This window comes from Stomoxys calcitrans, chromosome 4, assembly GCF_963082655.1.
Source record: "Stomoxys calcitrans chromosome 4, idStoCalc2.1, whole genome shotgun sequence".
NCBI lineage: Eukaryota > Metazoa > Arthropoda > Insecta > Diptera > Muscidae > Stomoxys > Stomoxys calcitrans.
Window position 1 is genome coordinate 1,918,305 of NC_081555.1, and position 21,292 is coordinate 1,939,596.

General features: G+C 37.4%; 1 protein-coding gene across 2 annotated transcripts in view; it reads right to left on the reverse strand.

The window, feature by feature from the left end:
* Positions 1–21,292, reverse strand: part of LOC106092100 (1-phosphatidylinositol 4,5-bisphosphate phosphodiesterase) — a 119,842-nt gene that overhangs the window by 29,495 nt on the left and 69,055 nt on the right. For both annotated transcript variants that reach the window (XM_013258856.2, XM_013258858.2), the window contains exons 3-4: positions 4,354–5,053; positions 4,114–4,173 (exon numbers count right to left, since the gene is read on the reverse strand). In XM_013258856.2, the coding sequence (XP_013114310.1) occupies positions 4,114–4,173; positions 4,354–4,533 (240 nt within the window). In that variant the 5' untranslated portion in view covers positions 4,534–5,053. The remainder of the gene's footprint in view (positions 1–4,113; positions 4,174–4,353; positions 5,054–21,292) is intronic.

The window sequence follows — 21,292 nt, forward strand, 5'->3', positions numbered from 1 at the left end:
GACACGCACACAAAGAAGAAGAGTGTAATCACCAGATTGTAAAGCTAAAGGAAATTGAGGGTCGGGCAGAGCTGAATAGTAAAATGCCATGGATGAATTTAGAAAGATTAACTGTGACACATTGAAGTGAAAATATAAACAATTCATGCAATTCCTTAGCATTGCATGTTTGAGGAATGACATCAAGGTTGCCGTTGACAATCACGTTGTATGTGGTAGTAGTAGGGTAAAGAAACAGATAAGTCCTCCGCTAATATGGGATGATGCTAAGGATGATGCTAAGGATGTTCTCTTCCGTTTTACTCCAGTAGTTAGGTGATTGCAATGAAAAAAAAGAAGACTTTTTAGCAGATGCTAAACTGGAAATTTGTGATCCCATAAAAAAGCTTAGTTGATTTTGGTATACTGTGGACTTTATGATTGCTTTTTTTTAATAATTTCCCAAACATTTTAGTCTTAAATTTTATTTCATTAAATACCAGGAAATGTTATTCTGTATAATTGGATTTGTTCCTACTGAGGTGGCCGCCTCACACAAAGTCTCTTTGGTAAACAGTGGTAGAGAATAACAGGATGCTTTTCTAGTAAAAATAAAATGTGCCAACTTCAGGGGAATAAGTCTCCTCCCTATCGCATACAAGATACTCTCGAGCGTACTGTGTGAAGGATTAAAACCTAAAGTCAATAAGATAATTGAGCCCTATCAATGCGGCTTTAGACCTGGTCAATCCACCCTGGGCAAGATATTCACACTGCGCCAAATCCTGGAAAAGACCCGAGAAGAACAAATCAACACCTACCATCTCTTTGTTGACTACAAAGCCGCCTTCGATAATCCTTTACGTTCAAATGTATTTAAAGCCTTGTCTGAGTTTGGTATCCCTGCAAAATTAATAAGACTCTGCAGGATGACACTTGCTGATACGCGTTCCTCAGTAAGTATAGGAAAGAATCTCTCCGAACCATTTAATACCAAACGAGGTTTCAGACAAGGAGACAGCCTATCGTGTGATCTTTTTAATATCCTGCTGGAGAAGATTATACGAGATGCAGATGTGAATAGATATGGCATACTAATCACAAGAGAACACATGCTACTCGCCTATGCCAACGACATCGATATCATAGGTCGGTCACCGGAAGTAGTAACTGCAGCCTTTGAAAGAATCGAAAGAGAGTCGGTGAAAATGGGTCTGGCAGTAAATGGAGATAAGACGAAATGAATGGTTGCAACTCCCAAAAAGCCTTGCACAACCGAGCAGATAAAGAAAATAAAGAAAGTTGGGAACCACAGCTTTGGGAAGTCAGTAAATTTATCTACCTCGGCACCGACGTAATCGAAACGAATGACACCAGTTTTGAGATTAAGCGAAGAATAATACTGGCAAACAGAAGCTATTTTGGACTAAGTAAGCAGTTTAGAAACAAGGTCACCTCTCGACAGACGAAGATTACACTATACAAGACACTGATACTACCCGTGATGTTATATGGTTCTGAAGCATGGGTACTTGTGAAAGCAGATAAGGCAATGCTTTGAGTATTTGAAAGAAAGATTCTTCGTAAAATATATGGACCAGTTTGCGTTAATGGAGAATATGGGCGACGTATGAACCACGAGCTGTGTGACGACGATAGTATAGTTACACGCATCAAAATACAACGGCTGCGTTGGCTAGGTCATGTTGTCAGAATGGATGAAGAAGCTCCAGAAAAGAAGTCGTTTGAAAGCAAGCACGGTGGTGCACGCAAACCGGGAAGCCCAAAAGCCCGATGGAAAGATCAAGTGGTGGGAGACACCTCGAAACTTGGTGTCAGAGATTTTAGAATGAGCGCAGAAGATCTAGGCGCTTTGAACGCTATTCTACGTTCGGCTAATGGAAAAATATTCTGACATAGCCAATGAAAGTAAGTAAGTAATATGAATACAAAGCGTTCTGTAAATCCACATCTAATACATATATTATTTTTTGCTTTCTGAAAAAAATCACGCCATAATAACTGGTTAATATCCCTCCTTAGCACATTTTTTTTAAGATTTCAAACAAACTTCAAATTGCAAGAAGCTGGAAATTTTTATACATGTGCTTAAGTTTTCCTTTTAACGATTTCTTCCCAAACGCAAATTAGCAAAAAAAGGAGGGGTGTTGGGTGGGTAGATCTCCATGTGCATTATGTTATGCGATGTTGTCTTCCGAAACATTTGAGTAAAGACGTGTCAATAGTAAATGTATGCGGTGGATGGTCTTAGTTTCTCTTTCGCTTGTTATTTGGTTGGTATTAAAATTGACAACACGTTCTCACCATTAAATATTAATGAAAATGTTGTTAACAAGTCTTACATGTTAAAAGGAATGCTACCAGAACCACAAGGAAAACCCATGCGGGAAGCCGGATGCCGAAAGACTAGAAAGAAAGTTGGCCATGCTGGCAACATTTATGCTGCAGTATGTAATAAAGATGACACATGACAGCTGGTATAGTAAAAAGGGCGGCAATTGCATTGACAGCAGGGAAAATTAAGAAATGACAGCAGTTTATTGAGAGCAACACTAGCAATTAACAAAAATGAGAAAAAGTGAGGAAGAGGGTGCAAATGAAATAGCGAAAGTAAAATGGAGAGACGAACACTAGAAGTCAAAGCAAAAAAATGATTAAAATAGTCGCCTTGCGACATGAGCTGAGATTCTTGATACGAACATGAGACTGGTTTTATTTAATTAAATTTGGGAAGGAAAATTCATAATAAAAAGAGGAAAGTGCAAGTAGGAATGTGCTTAAGATAGCGACGGGCCAAATATGTGACCCAAGCTTTTTCACTCAGCATCTTATGCTCTTTTGATTCTCTTTACACAAGCAGAAATGAAACAAAACACGAACATTATTCAAAGTAGCTGAGGCATTAGTTCGCGGATGTCGTGTTATCGCTTGGCATTCGCGTAAACATAAGCACATATTATAATGGTGAATAAATGGGAAATCAATTTGTTTTTTTCATAAACCAATTTTTGTACATTTAAATGCCTAATTTGCCAGCAAGTTACAATGATATTAAACGAGATATTGATGATTTTCTTACTAAATCATAGTCTACCATATATTAATAGTATTTATTAAAAATTGGGTTAACCAGTTAAGCCACAAGTAAAGAACCAAACTTGAAATTAAATTTCATAAAGTAATTTTTTTTGAAACCATTTTGGCATTGGTCACATTTTTATATTGTTTTACGTGTAGAGTAAAATGATTTTACTCACGCATATATATCTGAGAACAGCAGCAAGCCATCTTAAAAACAAGTGTAAAATTTCAGCCAAAACGAATAAGAATTTTGCCTTTTAGGGGCTCAAGAAGTAAAATAGGGAGATCGGTTTATATGGGAGTTGTATCCGACTAAAGACCGATTCAGACCACATTTGACACATATGTTGGAGGTCATTGAAGAAGCCTTTGTACGAAATTTCAGCCAAATCGGATAATAATTACGCCCTCCTGAGGCTCAAGAAGTCAAGATCCCAGATCGGTTTGTATGGCAGCTATATCAGGTTATGAAACGATTTAAACCGTACTTGGCATAGTTGTTGGAAGACATAACATAAATCGGCTAAGATTTGCGTCATCTAGTGGCTCAAGATATTTCGAGGTGTTACAAACGGAATGACTAGATTAGTATACCTCCATCCTATGGTGCTGGGTATAAAAACCGAATGCTTTCAATGTCACCCAGTAACACAAAGCAATCTGAAAATGACACTAAGTTATGTCAAAGCATTTCTTATGGCAACAAAAATTTCATCTGAGTTGCGTATCGCCCTTAACTGTAACATATTCACCTTTCGTGACACAAAATTTAGCTATGGTTACTATTGGGCTAATTTTTACACCAAGTTTATGGTATACTTAAAAACAACAACAAAAACTAACACCCACTTCTTGCTACTTCAAAAGGTATTTGTGTAAAATTCAAATCCAATTCTGTGGTCCTCACATTTAACAAAGTTTCCTTTAAGACACACTGTCACAAGTTGACATTGACATGAATGTTTTAAATGACAATCTCTACTCTAATGCTATTTGCAGAGATGCTGCAGACACTAATTTTAAATTACTTACCTTGGGTACACCGCCGGCTCTTATATCACTGACTTGACATAATTCTATGACATCTCCTTCCTGTCAAAGAAACAACAACACAAGTTTAATAGCATTTAATAGCATGGATTTGGCATTAAGCACTTAAATAGAATTCACAATAATGAAATATGCCATGAAGAATTTAAATGCGAGCTGAGAACTTATTGTACTATCTCTTCTATTTATGAACTTGTGAATCACTTGTGTGTATTGACTTACCCTGCCATCACTTTTCCAATATAAAAAGAATCCATATTCGTCTACTTTAAATAAGGCATCCTTTTCAAAGTCATTTTCCTTTGTTTCCTTTTCATTTTCAAACCAGCGATCGAACACACAGCCAGTAGTTAATTCCGGCGGCACCGGAATTATCCAATCGAACTCGTACTTCTTGGTCATTTTGCTCTACAGCTCGTCTTATTTTCCTGAGAAGGGGGCGCTAATACGGCGCTATTGCAAAGGAGTTATGTAAATACAAGCCGCGCCGGTGACGGCTGAGTTGGGGATGTGCTTGTGTTGTATAGTGGCCTGGTTTATTTTTCTATGTATTTTTGTTGACTTTTATTGCCCCCCTTTTTTGCACTCCCGCTTCCTTTTCAGCTGTGTATTAATATATTATTAGGGGATTGAGTGAAAGCATTTCATTTTTTAAGATTTAATTATTGCTGCTGGCGCTGCTGTTGTATGCGGAGGTGTGTAGTTGTTTTTGTTATGTCATGCAAAAAACTCAAAGAACTCTTTGCTTTGTTTTTAATTCACATTTCTCCGTTCGCACTCACCCGATGAATGTAGGAGTGCTGGAATGTTGTGTTGTTGTTGTTGCTGCTGTTGTTGCCACTACTGCTGTCGATCATATGCTTGTTGTTCTCCCAGTTATGTTACGCCTTGTTGCTGCTGTTGCTTTACTTATTGCCGGCTGCTGTAAGAGCACAAAGAGAAAACAAAAAAACACAATGGGATGATTGTTTGTCGGTGATTTATTGCCAAGTAAAAAGTTATAACATTAAATAAAAGCGGAGCAAAAGAGAAAAAAAAATAACTGCATACAACATGTTGTTGTAATTCGATTACATTGAATTGTGTGCCAAGGATATAAAATTTAATTGTTTTGGAAATTTAAGACCACAAATTGGATTCATTACTTGCAAAATGCTCTCGAATTTATAGATTTTTGTTTGGTTTGCCAATATTTTATAGCTTCGTATTGAAGCGAAAAAAATGGAAAAATAATAGAAAAACATTTGTCTATTATGGTATAAAACTGTTGCTCTAGTTGCAAAACAAAAACAATAAAAACATAAAGCTGTTACAAATACTTTAGCCGCAAAAATCTATTGATTTTGAATTGAATTAAATTAAATGTAATGGATTTTTGAACGACATTTGTGAGAAAATTTATGCATGTGTAAATAGATTACAACGTGTGCTAATTTGCAGTTCCAATGTTGGGGTCCAACTGCATCCGGTATCGGTTAGGAAGTTGATTCAACCTGCTTAGTAACAGCCTAATCAGAAAATTTTTTCGGCGGTGGTTTTCCTCTCCTAATGCTGGCAACATTTGTGAGGTACTATGCCGTGTTAAACTTCTCACCAAAGAGGTGTCGTACTGCGGCACGCCGTTCGGACTCTGCTATAAAAAGGAGGCCCCTTATCATTGAGCTTAAAACTTGAATCGGACTGCACTCATTGATATGTGAGAAGTTTGCCCCTGTTCCTCAGTGGAATGTTCATGGGCAAAATTTGCATTTGCAGTTTTATTTGTATAACACGACACACAATTCTATATGTCATAGATGTGACATATCAGAGGTTGGGTTAGGTCGAATAGAGGGTGCGGATATTAATGTCACTATGGACATACATCTCGATTTTGTAAAAGTGAGCTCGTAGTTCTATGGGTCCCGTTATGATATCGAAAGCTATACTGACCTCCTTCTTACTTCCTTTCTGTAAAATAACCTCGTTTTCTCACGATCTGATTCTTCCCATAGGATTTTCACCGTCCTACTGACAGTTTTGCTGTTCCTCAGTGCTAAATGCGCGTTCGTGGCCCAAGCCCTAAATTCGACAGTCCTCTGGTCTTCACAGCCAATTCGTCTGCTTTCTAATTCCCAGTTGCTCCGAATCGAAATCGTTCGATATCTGACAAGGTCGTTCCTAGGTTTAGCCCAGTCATGTGCCATCTACAAGACGCTTTCGGCCCTTCTGCATAGCTGGTTCCGATCTTTTTCTCTTAAAAGTATTATAACATCGTCTGCGTAGCAAACGGGTTCAAATCCCTTTCCTCCTCAGTCAGTATCCGTAGCAGGTAATAAAATGCCCCCCTGTGGCGTGCCTTGTGCCACTTTCTTCCTTATATTTATGTCATGGGACACACAATTTATCCACTCGTTCCTTAGCATATAATTTATCCAGTCTCTAAGGACCGGGTCTGTGGATTGAATCAGGATCAAAGGCCTCTCGATGTCAATTTATACCGCCAGTGTGTACGTTTTGGCATCGAAGGATTCTTCCATTTTATGCTCAACCTTGTTCAGAGCAGTCTCTACCGACCTTTCCCTGACATAGGCATGGTATTTGAATTCGACCAGTTCGCTGGATGTTCTTCTCTTTATCATGTCCACAATACCTTACATAGTTTTGAGTAGAAAGAACGTGAGCCTTATAGGTCTGTAGGCCTTGGACATGGATTTTTGAGAGAAACTTTTTCATTTTGGTGGCTTCATTACGTCGGACCTTTTCCCAAATATTGCGAATCTCCCCGGTCATCCGGGGATTTTCTTATGCGGATTTCCTTTCCCGAAGAGGACAACTATCTTCCAAAGATCCCACCAGTGCAGTCGTAATCCTGTTGACATTGTCTTCTATGCTTGGACAATATAAATTATCTTGCCCAAATCTTTTTCTAAGTAGTTTTCCGAATTTTGTTCAGTTTGTTTTCAACTTATTCCGGAAGCTTATCGGATTCGGCGCTAGCCGTGCAATTCTAAACCTAATGTAGTGATGAACAGAGAAAGAGAGTTTCATGGAGACCCTCCAATTCTGAACCTTATCGATTAGATTTTCCGAACATATTGTCACATATTAAACCTCCTCCCTAATACTATTAACAAAGGTAGCGGTGTTACCAATTTCAAGTGTTATTAGGTCGTTAGTATTCAAGAACTCTGCCAGGGCTTGACCCTAGCGCAGATGTTAGCATGTCCGCCTATGACGCTAAACGCCTGGGTTCGAATCCTGGCGAGACTATCAGAAAAAAATTTTTCAGCGGTGGTTTTTTCCTCCTAATGATGGCAACATTTGTGAGGGACTATGCTATGTAAAACTTCTCTCCAAAGAGGTGTCGCACTGCGGCACGCCGTTCGGACTGGCCTATAAAAGCGAGGCCCCTGTTAATTGAGCTTAAACTTGAATCGGACTGCACTCATTGATATGTGAGAAGTTTGCCCCTGTTCCTTAGTGGAATGTTCATGGGCAAAATTTGCATTTTGCCAGGGCTTGGCCTCGCTCTTTAGTGTTGGTACTACTCACGAAATGTGGCTGCACTGACTTTTCTGTCACTGTCTGATGTTTCAGTGTTAGGTTCTTTGCTTATCCTAGTTTTCCGAATCTTGATCACGTCGGTTATGGTTCCAACGTCGTGTCCCTTTTCGTTAGGCTGTATTGAGTTTTCAGTCCCTGCATTGCTTGATGATCTAATATTAAGATCTTTGCCTATTCTAATCTTCCAAATCTTGAGTAATTGGGCTTCTTAGGAGTGGATGATGGTCTCATCGTCTGTTCCCTGTTCTTTAGGCTGCACTAACTTTCCTGTCACTGCAATGCCTAATGTTTCCGTATTAGGTGAGTCTTCCGAATCATGATAACATCGGTTATGGTTCCATTGTCGGGTCCCTGTTCGTTACGCGGTTTTGAGTCACTTGCCACCGCACGGTCTGATGTCTCAATATGAGGATTTTTGTCTATCTTAGTCTTTCTAATCTTGAAAAAGCCAGCCTTGGTCCCGTAGTGCACTATGCCCTCAGTCTTAGCCAAACTTGTTACGGAGATTTGATTAATGCTAACCATAAGGAGAGTTCCTCACTCCTTCTCCTCTCTGTGGGAGACCTCCCACTGCTCTGCGACCTAACCTTGGTTTTGCTTGCCGAAGAATCCCAACATGCGTTCCGTTGCTCATTCTGTTTAGGCCTTAATGAAAGGATCACGGGTTGGTAAACCCACATGACCTCTGGTTAATGGGACGCTTTATCGATGTACGTTCTCATATGACTTAAACGACAGAATAAAGGATTTAACGTATTAAAGAAATAAAATGTCTTTATATTATTCCTACGAAGTGGGAAGTATTATCTATGACACCGGCCGTAAATGCCGTCTTTTCCTATAGCTAAGCGAGCCATGTGTGAACATGGCTTATTGTCTCCTGTTTTAATTTCGATTACACTGCTTAAATGTACCTTCATTATCGAGAATAGAAAATCTATGTTTCGACATTTTTGTTTCGATATTTTATCGTCTACTGCTGAGTTCCTTCACTAAAATCACGTTTCCCTTAACGTACTCTAAGTTTGCAATAGATATTTTGAAAGACTTTAAAATGTCAGTTCGCAACCAATCAGGCACCCAACACTGGGTTTATTTGCTGTCTTTGTATTTCAATTCACTTGCAAGACCTTTTTTCGATGTGAGGTGCAAAAATTTGATGGTCGCATTGCTGTTGACGTGCTCACTTAAAATGTAATCTGGTAACATTTCTTTTAGCAATTTTTTCCTTCGGTCATCGGCCACTTTTTAAGATGGCTAACCTCTGATTGGCCCTTATCAATAATGAGATTTTGCTGTCAACTTGTCGTAAACATCCATCCTTCAAAAAGATTTTTGTTGCTTGACATGAAGGTGTTTATTGAAAATTAAGTTTACTTCATTATCTCAAAAACTTTTCTTTGTTTTTCTGAGAGTTGCTTAAATTTGATTTAAAACTGACCTTTACTCAGGGCCTGGAAATCCAATTTAGTTTTAAAGATTTCAGGTATAATATCTCGTATAGCAAATCTTAAAAAAAATTAATGAGACGACCTATTTGCCCATTTAAATGTTACACTCAGCCATTATCCTACACATCCATACATACGTACATATGTACAATGTACCTACCATCCTTCCGTGTGAACAAATAAACTTCTGGCATTAACTTAACACGAAGAAGGGAGCCAAACGAAAAAAGACAACAATCCCAAAGAAAGCTCTGAACGACTTAAGATTAAAAGTTTGTTACGGCACAACAAAATGTCGGCTTTGTTCTATGCTCTACAATGCTTTTCCACGTTTGCTAAAAATGCCACAGAGTGTATGAAAGAGAAATAGAGAACGTTAGACGAATGGAGGGGGCGAGCAGAGTAGGTGACAAGATGGAGAATATGTAAGTGTGAAAATGAATGGGACTAGAGAACCGTATAATGCACAAAATAAAAAGCCCAGAACAATAAGGTTAGTGTGAATGAAAGCTTTGTGATGCGGAGAGAACGGATTGGAGGTAACATGAATCTAGACAAACAGCCAAGGTCCTTGGATTACAAAATTCAGGCAAACGCACACACATACACACACGTAAACACTTTTCCTTACACTTTTGCTAGTACAGATCACATACAGCAGACACTGGCTGGCATTAAGCGGAAAATTGATATCAAAAGTATAACATCATGCTTTTAGGCAGCATTTACTTTAAGTCGAGTACAGCATACTCTTGGGCAACATTTACTTTAAGTCAAGTATGGCATATATTTAGGCAACATTTACCCAAATCCAGTCTGCTGCATTGAGCCCAAGAACCATGTGGTGTTGTTGGGCATTTTATATATTTATTTATGTATGCGCATAATGAAATTCGTGGTGAGTGCGATTTCTTGCTTTCGATTCGATTTAAAATTTCCAATTCTTTTTTGCTATTCTAGCATAGTGTTAAATAAATACAGACCGAGAAAAACAATAAATAAACCATACTTTATGATTTTGCGGATATTACTTAGAAAAGCAAAAAATAAAGTTTTAATGGATGTGGGTGTTATTCTTGGGCACAATTGATTCATGCTGAAATTAAAGATGGGGCGAATAACATTGATGAGTTTTAAAGCGAAATTTGGTTACGGAGAAAAGTTTAAACAGAACGTTGTAATTGAAGCAATAAACTCATACTTCTTTTTTTTTGAAATACCTTGGGGTCAGCCTGTTTCTTTTTAATATCGTTCTTTCAATACATAATATTTGCCAAATGTTAAAAAGGTAAACAATCCTTTTCCACCTTATCTACAAAATATTTAATCTTTGCCAAAACTCAATCCTAAAATGATGTTTAACTTTCGTTGACAAAACAGCCCCTATAAGTATGCTTTAACTATGCTTCACCTGACTGAATGTTACAATATTTTCTTTCTCAACAACTTCACTCGAACATTTGGACAATTTCTTTAGTGCGTAGCCATCAAACTGTGCTTCAGGTTGCTTTAAACCTTATTTAAAATTCAATTAACTTTTGTATCCCCCATTGAATTGGTTTTTGCCAACAAAACTCCAACAGCAACAACAACAACACAAGGAGCAAAGGACAAAGCCATGACATTTTTGGTGCGTGCTCATTGTTGTGTATTATACTTTTGCTAGAGTAAACAAAAAAATCTTTCAGATTTTCAACAGCCCAACTAAATAAATACCCCAAACGAGTTGGAGGGGAGTAGCCGATTTAGACACAAATGGGCAAAATCATCATCAATGCAAGAGGCTGAATGAAAGCAGGAAGTAATAACGCAAAAATAAAATAATTCTGGGCAAAGTTTTAATCTTCTTCTACTTTTTCTTCATGATGCTGTAAGTTGTGGAAAAGATTTGCAAATTCATCAGTTGATTAAAACTTTTCCAATAGATTTAGGATAATATTTAAGAGGTTTATTGTATGACTGTTTTGTTCTATGCGGTAGAACAGGTAGGACTTTTCTTATTGTCACATAATTGATTATCAGCTAAAAAGATGGTTATTTGAAATATTTCTTCTTTAGATTATTTCCTTTTGCTGAAAAAAAAAGTTTTTTCTCAGCTGGTGTGGAGTTTGGCATGCTCCTCCCCTAAGACTACCTCTTCTTTTTGTTGCTGGTTATCTTGTACAGAACATTTTCAATTTTATTTTCACTACAGCAGATGTTGACTTTTGATTGAATTGCTTTCGATTGTTCTCCCTATTGCTGTCATTGTCTTATTTCATCAGCAGCATCACCGGGAATATGTGTCATTTCGATACAGTTCCTAAATTGGTTTGGGATTATTGTTTTATGAAATTGATTCGACAAATGCTTTCAAATAGTAGATATAGATTTTACCGAACACACTGAATGGCAATTGAAAAATAAAAAGTATATAGTAGAAAGTGAAGAGAGATTCCCTTAAATTTGTTTCCTGTTCATTATTCTTTTCCTTTGGCTTTTTTATATGCAAAAGATTTAATAGATTAATTTTCCTTTTACGATACACAAGTACGTTGGAGATATGCACATTCCGAAGATTAGTTAAACTAAAATTAAAAAATCTCTAATTTTTAGGAAAACATTTCCTTTGGTGTAAGATTTTTTACTCACATTAAGAAATTTTTATCATAAATTGTAGTATAATAAGTTTCTAAACTTGTGTCATAGTTTAATCAAGGCCGTAATATTGTTGAAGGTAAGTGATTGTCTTTGGGAAAAATATTGTACCTAAGTTAAAGAATCAGAAAGGCCCTACGGATTGAATATTGATATCTTTTTATTCGTTTAGGCTTTGTCAGCTGGCCATGTCAATCTTCTGTGAGTCCAGCTTAATGACCAAGCGAATGTAACACACAAAGGAACCATTGTTTTTAAAATGAGTTGTGAAGAAAAGAAATTGTCAGTTTCTCAGACAAATGTGGAAAAATATCACACCCCTGGTGAACGCGTCGCGATGACTGATAAGGTCATCATCATCATCCTCAGTCCATTTGACCGGCCTGTAGTTTTACAGCCTGTTTTTAGTAGCACATATATAGTGAAAATCATTAACACAAAGACTATGTGAAATCTCAACCACTAAATGCTAACAAACCGTTCTCTGTAAGCTATTTTTTGCTGAGTAAAATCTCTTCAAACCATTACCAAAATCATTCGATCAAAGACACAATTTTAATTTTTAGTTGTTGTTGTAGTTGTACACTAAGGCGGCAGACCTTGCAGATGAAGGAATCTATCGGGTCAATCCGCTACGTACACCCGGCTGCAATGGGATTGCGTAATTTTTAGCAGTTCTGTTTTGTATTCAGGTTCAGCAACTAACCTTTACCTCACGTTGGCCTTATTTGGTGGGTTAGGTTAGGTATAGTGGCAGCCTGAGATGAGGCTCAAAGACTGTTTTTGTCTATAGTAGTGACAGATCAAAGCCTTTGTTAGGAATCGAACCCTTGCTCTGTTATTCCGAGCTCGCAACCAAAACAGCTGAAATTTAGCTCAAATTAATGTACATAAAGAGACAAATTAACATACTCTAAAATTTTGTACGAGTTTTTTAGGAAGCTGTTTCTTCAAATTCTTCATTAACATGTACACGTTGCACTTATTAACCTCCTCTTAAGAATAAATCCAAAATTCTATCTGTATTATGTAGCTCGCGAATCGCATTAAGACAAAATGTTATGTACATTAATTTTGCCAAAGAATAACCTTGGTGAACATATCCCTCTTTGTTCGTCAAGGGGCGTGGGGGAAGTTTAATTTCTCATGCTTTAAATACCACAAACCACAAAAAAACCAGATTTATAACCAAAGAAAAAATATGAGCATCCCTGTTTGGAGGGTCTCTGTGAGTGATTTTTATTACGCGTCCTTAAACGAAATAAACAATAACAAATGCCTAAAAGTATGCTGTGATATATTTCAGCCAAGCAAATAAGGATGATATGCCTGAAAGTAAGCGTTTTCACCTGCGACGACCGACAGGCATTGGCAGTAGCAATGACAGCACAGCACAACATTGGCTGCAGCATCGATAACATTCTTTGCATATTTATAAGAACTCTACATAAATTTCAGCCACACATGCCCACTTATACAATTTAACGGTTATGAAGATATGAAATCATACAAACCCACACACACACATGCACAAACATACAAATAAACAATATACGCCGACAATCATGGGAATACCAAACAGCAAGCAATGAAATTTGAAAAGAAGAGTAAAGGAGAAGCATCAGAAAATGCTTTGCTGTGTTTACGACCCAAACACTATAACTTATATAAAAATATAGCATGCTTTAAGGCTCGCCATAAGTCTCATGCACTCAGGTTGAGTGTCTGGTTGACTGGCTGTTTATCACCAAAATATCTTGACAACAAGCGAGTAAGTCCATACGTCTCTGCCTCCCACTTCCTCCATGCCGCTGTCTTTCACTTACTCTGTCTTGGCTGCTTCTCAAAGACATTAAACGTAGTTAGTGTTTAATACAGTAGGATTAATTCTATAGCTATATACAATATCCTTGCCACAATTAGTGTAGCAAGAAGTGTGAAGATGTATATGTGTGTACGAATACGTATATTTGGGTGTCATTGAAGTATGATGCATGAGTTTCATTGTCTGTTTATGAAATGAAGGTAACACTTAGGCCATAATCAGATTATATGCAATTATGATTAAGCTAACAAAGAACTAATGCATACTTTGAGGCGTAACGTGTGGGTTCAGGTGCGGGTGGGTGGGTGTCAATATTACTGCAGGCATGACGCATGAAATATGCATACATCCACAAAACTTGCATTCAGTGTATGATAAGAAATGAAAACAAAACTCCTTTGTTTCTCGGGTTTCTTGCAAGTAATTCCAGTTAATTTAATATGGTTTAATTATTCAAATGATTTGAAGGCAATCACTTTAAGGAGAGATAACAATTGATCTAAGTAATTACATTTATATGGAAAATGGTGGAAAGTCGGTGAGCAACGTAAATAGCTGCAGTAAATAAACAATAGGAAATTTATGCAAAACCGACATTTTTGCAGAAATTACCATTTTGAAGAAAAAAATTTAAATATTAGAACCTGTGCATTTAAATGAACCTGTGCATTTCAGTAGGCCCTTTAACTTTTACAAAAATTAACTTTGGAAGTATTAGAATTAAACGGGCAATAAACAGAACGCGGGCTGGCTAAACAGATGGGCTGTACTTATAAGACTATCACTAAAAACTTTACGCCTGCCTCAAAACCCGCCATATATATGCTTTAACATATGAGCAGTTACGCGAAAAAAATCGTAAATCGGTCCACATTTTCATATTTTCCTATATACAGGCTGGCTGATACGAAATGCTCCAAAATTGAAACGACCCCATTTTTTGCTCGATATGACCACCTTTTGGATTGAATTGTGCTCTTTGTCGGTCAAAAAACGGTTTGCATTTGAATCAAAAAAAATCGAGGGCTGAAATTTTGCAGATGGTGTTTGGGTATGATTTTTAACAATTGTGCCAAGTATGGTTGAAATCGGTTCATAACCTAATAAAGCTGCCATAGAAACCGATCTCCCGAATAGACTTCTCGAGCCTTAAAAGCCGCAATTTTAGTCCGATTTTAATTTTGCAGGTAATGTTCTGTCTTTCAACATCTGTGCCATGTATGGTCCAAATCGGTATATAACCTGATATAGCTCCCATATAAACCGATCTCCCGATTTAACTACTTGAGTCCCTGGAAGCCACAATTTTTGTCCGATTGGACTGAAATTTTGCACGTAGTGTTCTGTTATGACTTTTAACAACTGTGCGTAGTATGGTCCAAATCAGTCCATAACCTGATGGAATGGTTTGGATCGTACAACCGCTCTCTCGATTATCGTTGTTCGGTTCCTTGAAGCTTTAATTTTTGCTGGTTTGAAAGAAGTTTGGTATGTAGAATAAAATTATGCCCTAAATTTAGTTTGTATACATTTTTAGCACAATCCATGGTGGTAGGTTCAGCCCGTCCGAATCAATTGTGTCGAAACTCCATCATGATTACATTTTGATACTTTAATTATTCGTTGAAATTTATTTAATTCAAGAAATTCATTACAGCTATCAATATTATGTATTTGTTTTCAAGTCTTAATCTATCATTATAATTTTTACTTTTATTTTTGCATTTCTAAATTACAATAAATTCGTGCATAATGTTTTTCTATAGCATTTGCAAAATAGTATTTTTACGATAATCATTTATTAATAGTGAATGCTTTTCACATAAAAACTTTTTGTCTCTATGACTATGGCTATGGCTCTTTGCCTTTTTTGTTTAATTCAATAAGAATAAGAAAGACATGACGGGTTTACACATTTCTTTATGGAGAGAAAGTCATTGCCACATAAAGAGAGACTTTTATTGAGTCATTAAATTTTATCAGCGTACTCATGAAAATTTTAAATATTACCAACACACACACTAGAAATATACACATTTAAAAACAAAATAGAATGGTTCATAACATTTGCTGGAAAGCAATCAAAAGTTGGCAAAGAAATCAAATAAAATAGCACCTAAGGTAGCGATTTAAGAAAGGAAATAAGTATTAATAAATTGATTGGCAAAGTAGGATGTTGACTGCAACTTAGGGAAATACAGAAACCATTCTGAGCATAGTCTGTTGATTATGATCCTGGTCAAAAACTCTTGAAGACCTTTTTTGAAAAAAAATTTTGTTTCAAAATTGTTTATCACCTAGAGCGACTCTTACTAAAACTTGTATACCCTTGTATACCCCTCATATGTGAATAAAAACAAGTAAAAGCGTGCTAAGTTCGGCCGGGCCGAATCTTATATACCCCCCACCATGGATCGCATTTGACGAGTTCTATGCGTGGTATCTCTTTTTAGGCAAACAAAGAATATTGAATAAGAACTGTTATGCTATTGGTGCTATATCAAGTTATAGTCCTTTAATGAGTGCTGAACATAGTAGAAGTTATTGTGTAATATTTCAGTTCACCCGGGTATGAATTGCGCCTTGTAGGGGCTCAAGAAGCAAAATTGTATGAGAATAGCGCCCTCTAGAGGCTCAAGAAGTCAAGATCCCAGATCGATTTATATGGCCGCTATATGAGTTTATGTACCGATTTGCTCCATACTTAGCACAGTTATTGGAAGTCATCACAAAACACCTCATGCAAAACTTCAGCCAAATCGGATGAGAATTGCGCCTTCTAGAGGCTCAAGAAGTCAAGATTCAAGATCGGTTTATATGGCAGCTATACCATATTATGAACCGATTTGAATCGTACTTAGTAGTTGTAGTTGTTAGAAATGATACCAAAACACTACGTACAAAATTTCAGTCATATCGAACGATAATTGCGCCCTCTAGAGGCTCAAGAAGTCAATACACAGGATCGGTTTATGTGGCAGCTATATCAAAACATGGACCGATTTGAACCATACTAAGCGCAGTTGTTGGAAGTGATATCAAAACACCAGGTGCAAAATTTCAGTCAAATCGGATAAGAATTGCGCCCTCTAGAGGCTCAAGAAGTCAAGACCCAAGATCGGTTTATATGGCAACTATATCAAAACATGGACCGATTTGGCCCATTTACAATCCCAACCGACCTACACTAATAAGAAGTATTTGTGCAAAATTTCAAGCGGCTAGCTTTTCTCATCCAAAAGTTTGCGTGCTTTCGACAGACAGACGGAAGGACGGACGGACAGATGTACGGACATGGCTAGATCGACTTAAAATCACATGACGATGGGGTCCTAGATCAATATTTCGAGGTGTTACAAACGTAATGACTATATTAGTATACCCCCATTCTATGGTGGTGGGTATAAAAGTATGTAAATGTCTTAGAGTAAAAAATTTTTTTGTATACATTTGCAGATACATCGCATGGTGTATGATGATGTGCATGAATATCTGTAATGGCCAAGGACGCAACGAAGAGAAGAAGAGGGGACACTGGTTGGACAAACGAATAAACGAACAAACGAACGCACATATGTCCACATATGGGATGTTTGTGTTGCGGGTATTATGGGGCCATTGTAAGGTTATGTACACCAATGGATATTTACAATCAACCACTTCCTTTTGTGTGCGTTTGTATTTTCTGCAATAATCCTGTTGAACAAGTTGTTATTGTATTACCATGGCTATAACGGTGCGACCAGCCATTCAGTCATTTAGCCACCCTACCACCAACCAACCATTCAGCCATTCAGCCAAATCAACTCCATCCACTGCGATTTGTGTATTTTATTCTTTGCTTGCTCTTCCACACCAGGGTTCTTTTCATAGGTCCTGAGGCTGTTAACTCGCAGTAGCACGGTGTTGCTACACTGCCATATGAGGACTGACTTATTATTATTATTGGTGCGGGGCGATCATGAGCTCGACTAAGTGGCAGGAATAAGCGGCGAACAGAACGTAGAAGGTTTTCGTATATGAAAAGCCAGCTCTTCAAGCTGGGATGCTGGCAACGATGGCGTCGATAAGGGGCGGTAGGAAGGCAATCTTGTTATTGTGTGTGGTTTTATTGGCTTTTTGTAATTTAATACAAATAGTATTTGGAGCAAAAACATAGCTGCTAGTATTAAACTTCACTTGCTGGTACTCCCACATGTTCACACAGCGAAACTTGCACACACACACACTCATAAAAAGTCAGTTCCTGAAGACAGATGTAGCACACCGCAACCCACACAAAAACCCATAGGCATATGGACAACCACAACCATACATACACTTCACATATAACTATACACATACACATACATATATATAGAACATCAACTTTTACAAATATCATATAACAATTCAAGTTAACATTTAATGAAATTATTTCTACTTTAACAACAGTTTCAAGTGAACTACCTCCCCCAGCCGCCATGTGGGACCAAACATAGCCTTGAAGATGAAATAATGTGAGAGAGGCCTATATGTGATGGTGTGTGAGAGTATGTGGTTGTGCGATTGGTTTCAATCTCGCAAGCAAGCCACAGAGGAAAAATTGTTATTTCGATTGAAATTAAGTGCCGAAAAGTAGGCACCACAGAAAAGTAATTATTTTGAAAACTCACAATTACATGTGAAAACTTATACACCCACATACACAAACTCACACACCCACAAGGGAATTTCTTAAACTTATTTTCATTTATGTAGAAGACAGATATGAGCTAATATAAAAAAGGAAGGAGTGGTCTCTATTTGAGTTATCTTTTGTTTAAGTTTAAATTTAAATTGGCATTTTCAAAACAATGAATGATGAATTGTGGAGAGAAATTAAATGACAGATTTCAATTAAATGAAATAATTCATGTATTTTATCAATTGAATACAAAACTCTATGCCCTATATTCATTATTCCAGCAAAATTCACAAATTTACAAAACAAAAAAAAAAAATAGAAATGCCCTTATTTTCAATGATATGCCATTGTTTATGCCCTTTTGTTCTGTTGTTTTGCTTTGTAATAAATTTTTGAAAACTCAAATATGCTGCATTGCTAGTTTTTCCAATTCTTTTAGAGAATAACAACGAAAAACAAACCGGAATCAAAACTTAAAAAAAAACCTTCATGCAATAGTTATTTCATTTATCAATCATATGAACGACATTGAGTTTTGTGCTGTTATTTAGTTTCGCAACAAAAATTCATTTATTTTAATAGCAACTCTGTACAGATGTTAGCACAGTTCCCCTGATAACGAGAACGTTGTTGATGTAAAGGATAACATTGATGCTTTGTGTTGTTCTTGTTAAATGAATGTACCGAAAACAAAAATAACGTAACGAATGTAAAGGAACAACAAGCGTGGAGAATATTAAAGTGGGTTAAAAAAAGGCATGTATGCTTTGGGTTTTTCCCACTGTAAGAAAAATTGCTTCGGAAGAAATGGAGCAATGAAATTGGAAGATACATTATATACCGATTTGTAACTTATTCAACCTAGGGGATTAATACGCACGGGATAACTACGAGCATCACACTTTAAGCTCCAATCTGTGTGGTGTTCTTTTTTGTCACGAAAAGCTTAGCTGAGAGCTACTGGTCGCGCCCAAAGGTTGCGGATAGTGGAATGATCCATATGAAGCAGCTGTAACTGCAGTCGCCGGCTCTTCCTTAAATACAGAGTGCCTATGATGCTCGATACGACAAAGCGAGATATTGGCGCCTTTAAATAACCAATGGTCATCATGTTCTCACTGCGATCGGTCATATAGACCAAAAAAGATTGCTCGCCTATAAGAGCTTGACGAGGATCGCCAACTCCACATGCAATTGTGGCTACAACAACAGGGGATTGATAGTTATAACAAAACAACATGACATAAATATCCTCAATAGCACCACCCAATATCAAAAGTCGAAAGGTCGAGACAATGTGGATATCCAATGAAAGGTATTATAGTATATGATGTTATATAATGGGGTCTAAGTACCTAAAGGGCCACCCTAAGCCCAAAACTCTCACAAACAGACATATTGGACATTCATGTCAATATGGCACTCCTAAATAGGTGGAGTAGATTAGGAATATGACATGAATTCTAAGTAAAGGGCGGTCGCCTCACCCCCAAAACCCCCACTTGGGGGTATATCGGATTCAGTTGAAAAGTATTTGGGAGTCGATTACTAATATGACATTGAAATCAGTGTCTATGCAGGTTTTGCTGCTAAAAACTCCCTAAATAGGTTAATTGACCCATCATGACAATGTGATGGTCAATGATAGACATTTTTGAGTAGAGTGTGACATTCAAATTTGTTCTCTACCTCCAGAAGAGGCTTGGCGTTCAATACTCCTAAAGACGCCCCCACCAAACGAATGTTTAAACCAATCATGACAAAAAGGGATTCAAATGAAAGGTAAGAGGGTGTGGACTGTGAAGCGGACATCTATACGAGAGTTGCCTTTTATATTTCGGGCTTGGACAACCCCTGTATTGCAATTTGCCAACTGACAGCTCTCTCGTAAAGCTTGACATTTTTGAGATTATATGTACTCAGAACGTTTTGACAAACGAGAGCTATTTGTGTTGTTTACAATAACTTAAAAGATTCATCTCGCTCAAAAAATGCAATTAAATAGTGAACATTTTTGTGCAATTATTTTTTCGCAACTTTTGATGTGGATTAACTCAACAACAGTGCATCGATGAACTTAATTGAATTTTTGGCGATGAAGCTCTATCATGGACCAATATATTGCAAGATCGTCATGTGACCTATCGTGAGATTGAGATAACCTTAGGCATAAGTGGGACCAGCATACATTCAATATTGCATGAACATTTGATCGTCAAAAAAATTTGTTTGCGTTGCATCCCACACAATTCGTCAATCATTCAAAAAAGGCTCGTGTCGATTGGTTGCAAGAAATGTTCCAAAATACGAAACAACTGTATTTTTGGGCACTCAAAACATCGATTTGATGAGACATCTGCCGCACAGTCCTGACTTGGCACCGAATGACTTATTTTTAATCCCGTATGTAAAAAATAAAATGAGGGGTCAACGTTTTTCGACACCTGAAGAAGAGCTTGATGCTGATTTTGATTGATTGATCTTTCTCTGAAACACTCTGATCTTTGTCTGAAACACTCTAAGCATTGCCTCGTCTACTTTCAAAAGTACCCGTGCCGCACTGTTGGTATCAGTGCCTAGCATAGTGTAATCTTCGTCCGTCGAGAGGTGGCCTTGTTTCTAAACTGCTAGCTTAATCCAAAGTAGCATTTGTATGACAGTATTTTTCTTCGTTTCATTACAAAAATGGTGTCATTAGTTTCGTTTACGGCGGTGCCGAGGTAGATAAAAGTTGCTGACTATCTCAAAGTTGTGGTTCCCAACTTTCTCCATTTTCTTTATCTGATCGGTTGTACAGGACGTTTTGAGAGTTAATACCACCCATTTCGTTTTACCTACATTTACTGCCAGACCCATTTTCACTGATTCCCTTTCGATTGTCTCAAAGGCAGCAGTTACTACTTCCGGCGACCTACCTATGATATCAATGTCGTCGGCATAGGCGAGTAGCATGCGTTTTCTTGTGAGTAGTGTGACATATCTATTCACATCTGCATCTCGTATAAGAGGCTGTCTTCTTGTCTAAAATCTTTCACA